The 12,945-nt window shown below is 41.4% G+C and overlaps 2 protein-coding genes across 3 annotated transcripts; one reads left to right on the forward strand and one right to left on the reverse strand.

Annotated features, from left to right (window-relative positions):
• Positions 1-340: 340 nt before the first annotated feature.
• On the reverse strand, positions 341-6,182 carry ccdc61 (coiled-coil domain containing 61). Of its 2 annotated transcripts, none has more exons than XM_084941929.1 (13): positions 5,942-6,182; positions 4,453-4,610; positions 4,284-4,366; positions 3,577-3,737; positions 3,340-3,492; positions 3,042-3,249; positions 2,873-2,955; positions 2,522-2,742; positions 2,344-2,422; positions 2,072-2,269; positions 1,946-1,979; positions 1,665-1,731; positions 341-1,561 (listed from the first exon to the last, which is right to left on the reverse strand). In XM_084941929.1, the coding sequence occupies exons 2-13, from the start codon at positions 4,598-4,600 to the stop codon at positions 1,467-1,469; spliced, it is 1,530 nt and encodes a 509-aa protein (XP_084798055.1). In that variant the 5' UTR covers positions 4,601-4,610; positions 5,942-6,182; the 3' UTR covers positions 341-1,466. The 2 variants fall into 2 exon arrangements, with proteins under 2 accessions (XP_084798055.1, XP_084798054.1); XM_084941928.1 differs by having other exon boundaries at positions 2,855-2,955.
• Positions 6,183-9,671: 3,489 nt separating this feature from the next.
• Positions 9,672-12,930, forward strand: kcnk12l (potassium channel, subfamily K, member 12 like). The gene is made up of 3 exons (XM_084941930.1): positions 9,672-10,218; positions 10,415-11,025; positions 11,131-12,930. Exons 2-3 carry the CDS (start codon positions 10,512-10,514, stop codon positions 12,129-12,131), a joined length of 1,515 nt encoding a protein of 504 aa, XP_084798056.1. The 5' UTR covers positions 9,672-10,218; positions 10,415-10,511; the 3' UTR covers positions 12,132-12,930.
• Positions 12,931-12,945: the final 15 nt, after the last annotated feature.

The following is a 12,945-nucleotide window of genomic DNA, read 5'->3' on the forward strand; positions in this document are numbered from 1 at the left end:
ATGGCTTACACTAATCTTTTTTAAACCTGTGTCTGCATTCTTGTGTAAAAAAGGTGAAGCTTGCAACACATTGTGGATGTGAGTGAGTGCCAAATTTCTGCATGGCATAAACCAACATAAGGTGTTCATGTTTCCCCTCCTGAGTATCCTGCCAGGCACACGGCAGCTGTTCAGACACTGTCTGGTTTGCCTGAGAAGAGGACTTGTTAATTAGTGAAAGCAGACCAGCTGCAGTGCTGGAAGATCTTCAAGGTACCCCTCAAGCTTCTTGTCAGCGAACACTAATCCAAAGGAAAGCAGTATGTATAAAACTATAAAAAGACTCCTTACACACAGCATATATTTCTTATAAATTATATTTTAGGTGGTATAAAAACAATGGATAAAGTTCTAGTAACAGTCTGCAGACAACAGTTTCAGAAAATATTTGGCAATTTGTTATGAAAAATGTGCCAAGTTTTTACACACTTTACATGCACCATCAGCATAGCCTATTAAAACATTGTTTTTATGGTAAATATTGTTCCCTTATAGAAATGTCTAACAAGTTTGGAATCAGTTTGTGATACCATCAAAATAATGCTGAATTTAAAGGGCAGAAAAGGCTGTATTGTATTGCACTGTGTGGAACAATTAGAGACTGTATAGTGGTAACAAAATACTTGAGATGCACTGATAATCCTTACTTCAAAGTGGGAAGACAAGGTGAAATAATAATAATAATAAAAAAAAAGGTGGAAAACAACTGACCACCATGTATCACTTATGTCATCCACTGATTCAGAGCACAGGAGCTGTAAGGCATCCCAGCAAGCACTGGGTGGTAGAAACAACAGCCCATTACATATTTAAATGTGTGGATGTACTATAACATTTTGGTATACTCCATCATACTCATGGACATTTCTGTAATGTATCAAAAGATGTATGGATCACTTTTTTAACACAAACTCATTAACGGAGAAATCGTAAAAAAATGTTCCGCATTTTAAACTGATGATGAAAGCAAGGATCAGACATGGATGTAGGCGTGATAGATAAACAAATGATCTACCTGCAAACCCAGTGATGAAATGCCTTTCTGCATCATGGACTGAATATAAAAGGTCTCAACTCTGCTCACACTATTAAACAAGCCTTTGAAAGATCAACATTTACCAGGCAATGCCAAATTTTACACACATGTATCAGTTTGTTTGGGCTTAAAAAAGGGGAAAAAAGCTGGCAACACACAGACACAATCATATTTTAAGTTAATTTATAAAAACATAAGAAATTAGTCCACAAAAAGGTAGTCCAATGACCTTCATATTGATGGCTGTAGTTTCCAGAAGTCTGAGCTTCCAGAGGGAGTTTTAGTCTCTGATGTTAGTGCATACTCTGCTAAACCCAAAGCTCAGGTCCAAATCAGGATTCCTTCCTCAGTTTTATGCAGATGACGAAATCAGACAATCCTGTGCAGCAGGTCAATGTCCTGTATCCAAGTCTCTCATGTACTCCTGCAGTGCCTGCAGCCTTGCATCAATCTCTGATAGCTCTGCACCTGTATCTACAGAGCTTTCTGGGGTTTGGGACAACAAATGACAAATTAGACTTTAAAAAACCAAAAATGCATGTAAACTGATGGGGACAAAAAAAAAAAAAAAGTTACAAGTACAAGTTACCTTTGTCTTTGACTCTGAGTGTTGGTGTGCTGCATAATGGCTTCCTGGACAGAAGGCCTCCCCTGGACTAGAGACAGATAAATTGCACTGTAAATGTTAAGGCCTGTAATATTCTGTACTTAGTGGCTACAAAACCATTAAAAACTACAACTCTAAGTGATTTAATTCCACTAACATCTACTACCTGCACTGCTTTCATACCCAAAAAAGGCTGGTATCAGCCCTTTTCAAATACATACAGGAGAGGACAACAAATAAATAACAGGAAAGTCATTACTCACCACATTGGGTCCATTGTAAGTCTGTTTTCTTCCTCTGAAAACATGAAAGAAAAAAACCCAACCCAGACATTAAAATAGCCAGCTACACCCACAGAGCCTTCACAAATCCATCCAAAGTACTATCACCTGTACAGAGTTTTGGTCATTTCATCCATGTCCACTAACGAGCTTTCAGAGGAGTTCCTGCTCCCTCGCCGCTCCATAGATAAACTCCTGCCTCTGCTGCCTGACCGGGTCAGCTGAGGATAGGCTTCTCTGGAACGTGAACGGCCTCTCTCGGGGAGCACGGGTGATGCCAGCATGTCCCTTCGCACCTTCCTCTGTCTGACACAGAAAAACATGCTTGAGCAGCTACTACACGGAGTACTGGCGTATACTCACAAAGTGAGGAAACCAACTTTTTGATTTCTGCCTCCTTCTGTCTGCGCTGCCTGTCCTGGATATATGCTGTTGGATCAAAGCGTGGAACCCGTGACCCTGCAAAAACAGAAGTGCTTATCAAGTACAAATCTTTATCAGTGGGATTAATTACTGAGAATTCATTCACAGAAACAACATCAGGAGCAGAGCTAGTACCTGTGGGGGAAGGTGATGGCCTGGGTATGCGAGCACGCGGTCCCGAGGAGTCTGCGCGTCTTCCTCTTTCCACCGACCTCTGTCCTCTATCCTCTGTACGTTCTCTAGATCCCGAGCGAGCCCTGATTGTCCCGTACCCAGACCTTCTCTCCCGAGAAAGGGAGCGATAAATTTCTCCATCTACCCGTGAGCTGATACGACCCGACACAGGAGTCACTCTGCTGCATACACAAGAAAAACAGCACGAGTGTTCAGTGGGTGACTGATTCGGGTTTTGAAATTTTAAGTGTATAAGCGAATGTATGAAAGAGAGAGAAAGTAAAGATATAGTACACGCTTAGATTGTCTAACCCTCTCCGTAGTAACGCCAGTTCATTGGTGAGACTCTTGACACGAACACGGAGAGCACACTCTGATGCTCTCAGCTCCTCTAACTGGAATGGAAAGAAGAAAAAGTTAAAACCTGATTTATTTTAAAAAGGGGGCGTTACATGGGTTAAAAAAAACAAAGAAGCATCACCTGCTCCACTAGCAGTCGCTGCTCCTGACATCTCTTGCTCATCGAGCGCTGACTTTTGGCCCTTTCCTTGACAAGTTGCTCCTCCAGCGTCCTCACCACATCTCTCATTCTCCAGTCCTCTCGTCCAGACGTGGGATCACTTCCACTCAACTGCAGTCGCTCCAGAACCTTCGCCATGCTCTCCTTTTCCTCTTTAACCAGAGCCAGCCTTGAAAACAGCAGGAGACATTTAAAAAAGAAAAGAAGAAAACTTCCAGCATCTGCTAATATTGGTAACACTGGTAGAGATTAAACCTACTCTGCTCGTAGCCGCTGTATTTCCAGATCTGCAGATTTGTTAACTCCGTGAGAGGTGAGAGCATTGAGCTCAGCCCTGAGCGCTCTGATTTCCTTCTGCAGGACAGCTGGGTCAGGCTTTCCCACATAGGGCAGAGGTAGAGGGTAGTGAATTCTACACATGGACAGAAAATCAGAACATCAGCACAGCTTCTACTACAGACGCAGAGGGCATAAAGCAGCAAAGCTGTGAGCAAACCTGTCAAACTCCACTGTGTATATGAGAATGAGATATCTTTTGGCGGTGAGAGCAGATGGCTGCTGATGGCTGCGAGGACGACTGACCACCCCTGCTTTTCTGTTTCGCAGTAGCTCCAGGTCAGCATAGGTCAGGAGGTCAAGCGTAACAGAGTCACTCGTCTGCAAAGAAGCATCTCATTCAACAATCAGAATAATAAAACATGCCATTATCACCTTAGGGAACAGTCTTATGATCGTAGGCTCCTGATTTTATATTTACCCCCCCAATTTACAGCAATTTAATGGCAAAAAAATATCAGCCATCTCTTCTAATGATCATGGATCTAATTTTCTAATAATGCATCTTCAGATATATCAGAAAGCATGTTTTTCTGTCTTGCTTTAACATTTACAGTGTGCGTGTATACCTTGCTTTCATGACAATTTAGTTGCAGCAGACTTAAAAATGTGCCAAAAATTCAGTTTGTCTCTCCTAATTTCCTCCAGACTCCTTCTTTTTTCCCCTGCTACTACACGTTAATTAAAAGGAAAAAGGGAGTAGGACATCCTGGGATAACTGGGCATTTTTCGCTTAAGTGGAGACAATGAACACAACCGAGTCTCTTCTTCGGCTCACACAGCCTCGGGGAAATCTGTCTCTTTATATTCATCTATTAACTGTGTTTACATTCGTTCTGCCTCTAATCCCCCCCCCCACACACACACCTTTCTCACTGCAGATTCCAGCATGCTACAGAAAATAGGAAACTGCTTGAAGTTGCCAGTTTTGCGAGTGAGGTCTTCAATATCTAAATAAACGAAAAAGCAGTTAAAGTTAAACAGCATGAATGACTGGCTATAGTGATATGTAAACTGAGATGTATATGCCACTTACATGCTGGATCAAACTCCCCCTTCCACTGATCTGCTGTCATTGAATCAGAGATTTCGACAATGAGCAAACCCTTGTCCACCTCCATCTTCACGGAAAACTCCACCCCCCGAAATACAATATCCTCCATCAGCTCAGAGCCTTCCTCCATTGCTCCGGCTCTAAATCGGAGAAACAAATTATTCCAATCGATTAGAAACAACTGAATCAAGCAACTCCTTTCCTGTTAAAACAGAGACAGATGTATGCGTACATCTGACACCTGAGCCAAAATATAAAGCATAATCGTAATCCTGAGCTGACCCACGCTTCTTCACACACAGCAGAGCCTTTAAGATCATGTTGAGCAACTGATAAATCTCAACAATGTATTGTTCGAAGGATAACAGGGAAAATCTGCAAGGAGACATGCATAATCATATATAAAATGGGAATTAAATGATGTGTTGTGAAAAATATATTGTATCATTCCATGCATCTCACAAAAATATCCCAACATTTTGGGAATGTTTGCAATTCTCGGTCTTATTATAGTGACATTAAGATTTTTTTTTCGGCATCACAGTCAGAATCAGAATTTTTATTGTCATTAAACAAAAAATAAAAAAAGGTACGCAGTCCCATCAGTAGAAAGTGAGCAATATATCTAATTAAATAGTTTTCATATGTACAAAGACTAATAACACAATTTCGAATAAATAAAACAATATAAATATATTAGTGTGTATAAAAACATGTGTGCTTGTATCATTATTGATTGCACAGGGTTGATATTTTTACAGGTTAGTGAAACAAGGCATACCCTCCTTAAGAACCTAATTTTAAAAGCATAAAATATTATTCACAACATATGCATTTCTTATCTTCAAATAGATATCTTCGATAACCATTTCTCTCTCTTGTTTTTTTTCGGCTCCTCTCGCACAGCCTGTTATTACACAAGTAAGCCGCAGGGGGCGGCAGCGGACATAGTTCATTTTAAAAGGTGTCAACATTGTTACAGTAAAAGTTCTGATTGATGGCTTCAGTCAAACGGTATGGGACTTGAGGGATTTGACAATGATCTTAAGCCACTGTTTAATAAAGTACGTCATTAACTGCGTCTCTTTTGTGGCGTTAAAACGCTGAAAGATTTCGCGCTCGACTTCACTTTCTCCGGTACTGCTAATAAAATCTGTGCAACATTTTATCACATCGCTTGGGAAAAAATATTTACTTCGAGTGAAACAGCGTTAAATTTAAGCACGGTTTCGTTGGAAGAGATAATTGCATTGTTCTAAACTACGGTGCTACATTTTCTCCTACTTCTCCGTCAGCTAGCGAGAGTTACATCTTTGGTCAACTCACCAGCGCTAGCTAGGGTTAGCTAGCACGGACACTATGTTTAGTTAGCACAAGTATTATTTTAGTGGACTCACAGAGCGCTAACAGAGCTACCTGTACATCAACCACACAGCGTTATTAGATGTGCAATCAAACAAATGAACGTTACCTCTGCTGTGATGCTCCTTAGGGTGGTAAGCTGTCAAAACATGGTGGTGACCTATCTAAATGAAGTAACTATAACTGCTAGTTGACTAAACGACCGTCATCCCAAGCCCCAAACTGTTCATAAGCCGCAGGGCACCGTGGAGACCAGAGCGGTTCAACAACCGGGAACCGTTAAATTCTTCTTCTTTACCTCTCTCTGCCGCTGCCGCCTCTTCCTCTGTCTTGCTTAGATGAAGGCTCGATGCCTCGCAGGCGTGTGGGCGCCCTTCACAGGTACCGATCAGACACTGCTCTTACAACCACACGAAATGGAATACGGTGAATGTTCACGGTGCACGAAAATGTCAGATAGGCTAATTAAGTAACGATGCAGCAGTGTAACGGCGACAATGTAACAGTAATAATAACGAGTAATGATAATATTAGCTTTATTAAAATTTGCTAAAAGCATCCAATACATTATAAAGTACTGTGAAAAAATATGAGCCCTCATTTCTTCATATTTTGCTGGAAAATGGGAAATAGGTGCAACAAGATTCCCACAATGTTTCAGTAATTCTGAGGTTTGGTCTCTGGGGAGGCCAATCCATGACTGATACTTCATTGTGTGTTGTGTGCATTGTGTGTTTTTCTATCCAGTTTTTCTATCCTTTTGCTGGATTGCTAGCATGTTTGGGATCATTGTCATGCTGAAAAAACAAACAAAAAACTGTTCCTTGTCTACATTATGATAATATAATTCTACAATATATTGTATTAGAATGATGTAGTAATATTATTAGTATAATAGTAAAATCACTTATTAGTAGAATAAAATTAATGTTTTACTGAAAAGTTTTAGTTCTTGTGTGACATGTTTCTCTTATCTAGATAAGTAATTCCAAACAGTGCTGCTAGACTATATTTATATTGTGCAATGATCAGACAGTACCAAGGATCTCCTCGTGTTTCTGAAGCTGCTACCAGTTTATTTAAAAAAAAAAATAAATTTAATACATCATTTTGTCAGCTCAGTGTTTCAAGAAAGGAAAAACAACAGTGTTGACATTGTCTCAAGTGTGTGTTTACTTTCCACTGGTTAGTTAAGTGGTTGATATTAGTTGTCGGAAACAAGTACCTTCCCCTAAACGTTTGGACAACCTGACCTCTGCTTGCCTTCGCTCAATCTGGGTGAGGAACTGTTACCATGGAGACAGTGTTCACCCATAAGTTGAGTGATTGAGTCTGAAGTGTGAGGTGCTCGCTGTCTGTCTGAAAGGACATAAAACATGCACACTGGGATCAGTGCAGTGTGACGTGGATTGCATGCATGCTAAAGGATGGCTGAAGATGTTTAGTCCCTCCAAGAAGAACTAAACTCAGAGAACTTTTGGGAACTTGTTATGACTTAGATGAAACATCAGCAAGTGGTCAGGCAGAATGAGTTTACATGAATGGAAATTTAAAGTAGTGTAAACACTATGCTACACTAAATAAGTCACTACTGTTTGCTGCACATACCATAGTTTGTTAATAGTTTGATGATGGCCTCAGCTTCATAACGGCATGCAGTGTAAATCCAGCATTACAAATTATCCCCACCTGCACTGCAGAGCCAAACACAAATGCAGTTTTCTCCAGCCTCAGCCAGAGATGTCTGACATTTCTGTCTTGAGCTGACCTGCTCACTATTTCAGGAAACACATGCCTCTACCAATTACAAGCTAAAAATATGGACATCCCCTCTGGGTTGATCAGTTTAAAAGTGACATTGTATCACTAAAATGGTACAAAGTATATGAAAAGTGGATATATTCTTTCTGCTTTGATATTGTCATTATTAATAGTTGATAATGAGCATTTACAAATATTCAGAAACATCAGTTGTAACATTATAATAGCCACTAATATAATGTTTTATACATCAGTTATTAACTGTTTGTTAAATTTTCAAAATATTTACCCCATTAATTTAATTTAAGTGTTTATTTGGTAATGATGGTGTGACAGATTGGTGTATCCTGCCTCTCGTCCAGTGACAGCTGGGTTAGGTTACAGCCCCCATGTGACCTTGAACTGGAGAAGCAGAAGCAAATAAATGGATGGTAATGATGGTTAATATGAAGCATTAATGGAATGAATAATGCTTCATATTAACCATTGTAGCTTATCTCATACTGATATCAGCAATTTAAGGTTTTGACAAATTTACACTGAGCCCTTAGTGACATTATGTGCGACTGTTTCATTAACTCCGGATAACAGATTAAGATTGACAGTTATGGTCAGTACAGAGAAGGATGGCCCTTAAGGTCCAGCAAGATAGCTTTAGCTACATTTTTTGCATTTTTTTTTTTAAAGTTCAATATTTTTATTGACATTTATTTATTTTGATTGGCTACATGCTGGAAAATGTTCCCACTGTACTACTGACTTGGTTGTGTGTCTGCGTAAACCTGTAAAGTAAATCTGGATGGTGTGCCAGTGCCAGTGCCAGCCAAACTTGCGCATTACATTAACATTGAATCCTGCTGGCAGTTGCACGTCTTTGATTCCTCTCCTAGACTCCTCCCATGGCATCTTAGTCCCTCCCATTAGAGGTAAGAGTGGAGGAGGAGAGGAAGAGACATGAAGAGAGAGGAGTCAACACAACAAGCAGTTAGAAAGATGAGACATCCTCAGTTTGATGTGTGTGTCACAATTGCGTCATGAATTTAACCAGCTGCATTTTCAGATCTGATTTATGAGGTACAACAGTTTTAGACTTAAAAAAAAAAAGAATTAATTAGTCATATTCACAACAAGAGTAAAACACACACAGACAGTGAAGGTCAGAATGTTTGATCACATAATAAATCATCTAAAATACCCGAATGAATGTTTGAATACAAAAGACTAGCTGATTGAAGACCCCGTCTGCCCTCCACAGTTTGTACATTTCAGCTGTATACAGTGTTCCTTCTATATGTTTCAGGTAAAAATACTAATGCAAAGGATACATCTGTGCATCCTCAATGATAGCCTCTCTAGCAGGCCTGCTGTGCTGATGGACAGAGAACAGAGGAGGTTTATTATATTTTAGGAATTGGAAATCTACTTCAACAAGGTTTACTGAATTACATTCATGGGCCCAAGGCAGGAGGAGAGAGGACAGAGTAGAGAAACAAGAAAAGCCAAGAGAGAACACAGTCAACCTTACCCCAGCTGAAAATCACTGTGTTAGCAGAGTCAGTGTTTCTGTAGATGATTATTCGTTGCATTGCTGTCAGCACTATATTTCGTTTTTCACTTCTATCTTTTTAAAGCTAAGCAAGTAGTTAAAGTAGTTAGTATTTTATGCACTTTTAAGTATTTCACATCAATAAAAAATGATCAAGTTTCCACAAATGTGATCTTTTACGTCTTGTTTGCTTGTGAAAGCTGATTGCCTTAAATCTTGTTTTTTATCGTTTGAAACACCAGCATCAAGAGAAACTGTTGCTTTGCTGCTTTTCTGCGTGACAAGGCAGATGGACTGTCTGTTTTCCACACCTGCCCGCTGCTGACGTTCAGCCATTAGTCGGCAGGCGCGGGGAACCCCATGCCCTTACCTGCAGCACCAGACAAGATTAAAGGAACGAACAGACAGAGGAACCGATAGCCATGCTCAACAAATCCTCCCACACAGTCTGCAGCGATAACAAAAAAGCACTCTAAGTGGGTGTGGAAATGGCACCTGAGCACTGGCAACAAGAGAGCAGGGGAAACTAAAATTTGCCGACTTTGATTAATTCAGCAGAACTTGCAAGCTTCTAATCCTGTTACTACAATGTTTTTTTTTTAACCTCTTAAGCCCCAATGCCCCCTGATGCGGGGGCAAAAGGCAGGAGATCAGTTAGGCTTGGGGCTTAAGAGGTTAATGTTAGTTTTACTTTATCAGAAGAAATTCTTGTCCCATGCTTTGATGAAAGCAAATGACCACACGATCAGTTATTTAAAGCAAACTTGAGAGTTTTTTTTAATGTTAAACTGGTGTTTGATGACAGTTAGAAAAGAAAAAAAAGCACTTTTACAAATGAAGAGTTGACTGCACCAATCAGGGTGTGCTCGGAGGAGGAGGCGGTGAGAAGAGGGATGATGATGTGAGTGTTTGACAGATGAAACATCAGACAGTCTCTCTGCACACACACACACGCGCACACACACTCACAGACGCAAAATCAAGAGGCTTCCTTTGGCTGGTCATTGTTCAGAACATCCATGGAATGAGCACACGCAGATCTGCAGCGCTTAAGTGAACGGTGCTGCCAGCGAGACCAGGTACTGTGGTTTTTATTTACTTTAAACTTTCAGTATTTTATGTTGTGTGGATTATAAGACATAAACTGCTACTTACAAGAAGTGTTTTCTGACAATTTGTCATGTTAAATGAGTCAACCTATTAAACTTAAGATTTTGCAACCACATCTGACTAATCTGCATCTGCATTATTATTTTTTTGCTCATTTTATTACAGATATTTCATCTGATGTGAAATCTTTTCAACAAAATGATCAACCTGTCCTCAAAAACCTCTTCAGAAAGCTTGCCTGTGAGATGTTAGAGCAAAATGTATGCATGCGTGTTTAAACCAGAAGTTTCATTCTGCTAGTGCATGTATATTTGTGCCTGTTGATGCATGTAACACGCACGGTGAGTCTGTGACTTGGCAGCGCCGGCAGAGGCGGTGCATGTTGTTTCAGTGGTGTCTCTGTGCCGCTGCTGCTGCTGCTGTGCTCATGGCTAAGAGGAGGGCTGCAGGTAGCTGCTGCTGCTGCCCCAGAGCGCCCATGAAAGAGGACAATGCTCGTTTTTGCCTGCTGGCCGGACTCATCCTGCTCTACTTATTGTGCGGAGCTGCCATCTTCTCAGCCTTGGAACACCCGTTTGAGCTCCGCGCACGCCTCCTGTGGAAACAGCAGCTGGACAACTTCACCAGGAGATACAGGGTCAACCTGGGCGCCCTGCACACTCTGCTGAGGCAGTATGAGGAGGCAAACGGAGCTGGCATCAGGGTGGACACATTAAGGCCACGCTGGGACTTTTCTGGAGCTTTCTACTTTGTGGGCACAGTGGTCTCCACTATTGGTAAGTCTCCACTTAACTTTTTTTCCAGATTTTTCTTCAGTTTTGGAATGTTGCTCACGGCTGTGATCATTTAATTAACCTTGTATTTTGTGTTTTCTCTCTAAGGTTTTGGCATGACCACACCAGCAACCATAGCAGGAAAAATATTCCTTATCTTCTATGGTCTCATTGGCTGTGCTGCCACCATCCTCTTTTTTAACCTCTTCCTGGAGAGGATCATCACCATGTTAGCTTACATCATGCGCTGGTGTCATGAGCGTCGGCTGAGGTGTGCTGGAGTTGGGGTGGTGTCGAGCAGGGAGGAGTCATCTGGTGAAGAGGACAGTCTGGAAGGATGGAAGCCATCCGTCTATTACGTGATGCTGATCTTAGGGATAGCATCTGTTGTGATTGCTTGCAGTGCCTCCACTCTGTACAGCTCCATGGAGAACTGGAGCTATGTGGACTCTCTGTACTTTTGCTTTGTGGCCTTCAGCACCATTGGCTTCGGGGACCTGGTGAGCAGCCAGAGGCAGCAGTACGATTCTCAGGAGGCCTACCGGTTTGGAAACTGCCTTTTCATCTTAATGGGGGTTTGTTGCATCTACTCACTTTTCAACGTCATTTCTATCGTCATCAAGCAGACTCTCAACTGGATCCTGGGAAAGCTGGTCTGCTCAGGGAAGCATCAGCTCTGTTCCTGCTCCACCCCTGGCTGCTGGTGGCTCTGCTGCCCCTGTCTCCACAACAAAAATCACAAACAGAGGCGTCAACTGCGTCAACTGGCACACTTCAGGCCAAAACGCATCAAACGCAACGCTGTGCAGCCCATCTCATCCCACCACCGCTACACAGACGGCTCGGTTGAGACTGTGTGCGACAGCGAGACGGATGCGGGCGCGTTGGCTGAAGTACAAGTGGGGCGTCGTTTGTCAGGGGAGATGATCTCAGTCAATGAGTTCATGGTGTCCAACAAGGTGTCTCTGGCACTGCTGCAGAAACAGCTGAGTGAAACAGCTCACCAGGGCCCGCGGCAGAGCTACAGCCATCAGAATGGTTTCTCTGGTGGTGTGGGAGCACTGGGGATTATGAATAATCGCTTACAGGAAACCAGTGTGGATAGATAGCATCATAACAACACCTCAATTGTTCTTTGGGTTCTCTATATTTAAGCCTTACATTTCCTTAGGATTTTTTTTTATTATGAGTAATTTGTTCTGTATTAAAAAATATCCAAGAATAGAATATTTTGTTTCTGAAAAGCAGACTGTAGACAGCAAATAATTGTTCATACGTTGTTTGGTGAGGAGAAAGAGGAAGTTAAAGGACAAATATGTGTTAAAGACTTCAGCATCATTTGAAGAGGGGTTTGATGTCCTGAAGTGACTGACTCACAGAAACGCAATCAGATGAGAGAAGCTTTGAAGGAGCACTTAAAGAGGACTGCTGATTTAAGGACACTGCACATGTCCCCCTCCCCGAGCTCCTCAGAAGACATCGTTGTACATAAGGTGGTAGTTAGTGAACGTAGAAACCAAAATATCTCCTCTTAGATAACTAACTGCACATATAAAACAGTTCAAATATGATTTGTATTTAAACAGAGCTTCTCAAACAAACTGCAGGAGCTCAGAAGCACCAAGAAAGACATTTTTCAATTGGACGTCATTGAAATTCAGAGTAATCATGAAAGAGATCCAGGGTTTTCAATTGAGATCTAATGAAACATGACTCTTAGAGGACGTCCTTATGTCAACGAGGGCTTTGCAGATAGTCACAGGATCACGTCAGCAGAGCAGAGAGAAAGATTTAGGTAACTAGATGAAATCCTTTACTATGCAACAAAAGCCGTTTGTAATTCATTCATTTATGAGGAGGGTTTTTGTGAGTAGATGATGAGTGTGAGGTTAAAAGCTTCCATAGAAATCATAATCACCCATT

The sequence above is a fragment of the Perissodus microlepis genome, chromosome 10 (assembly GCF_051167445.1).
Source record: "Perissodus microlepis isolate ML-2025 ecotype Zambia chromosome 10, ASM5116744v1, whole genome shotgun sequence".
NCBI classification, from domain to species: Eukaryota; Metazoa; Chordata; class Actinopteri; order Cichliformes; family Cichlidae; genus Perissodus; species Perissodus microlepis.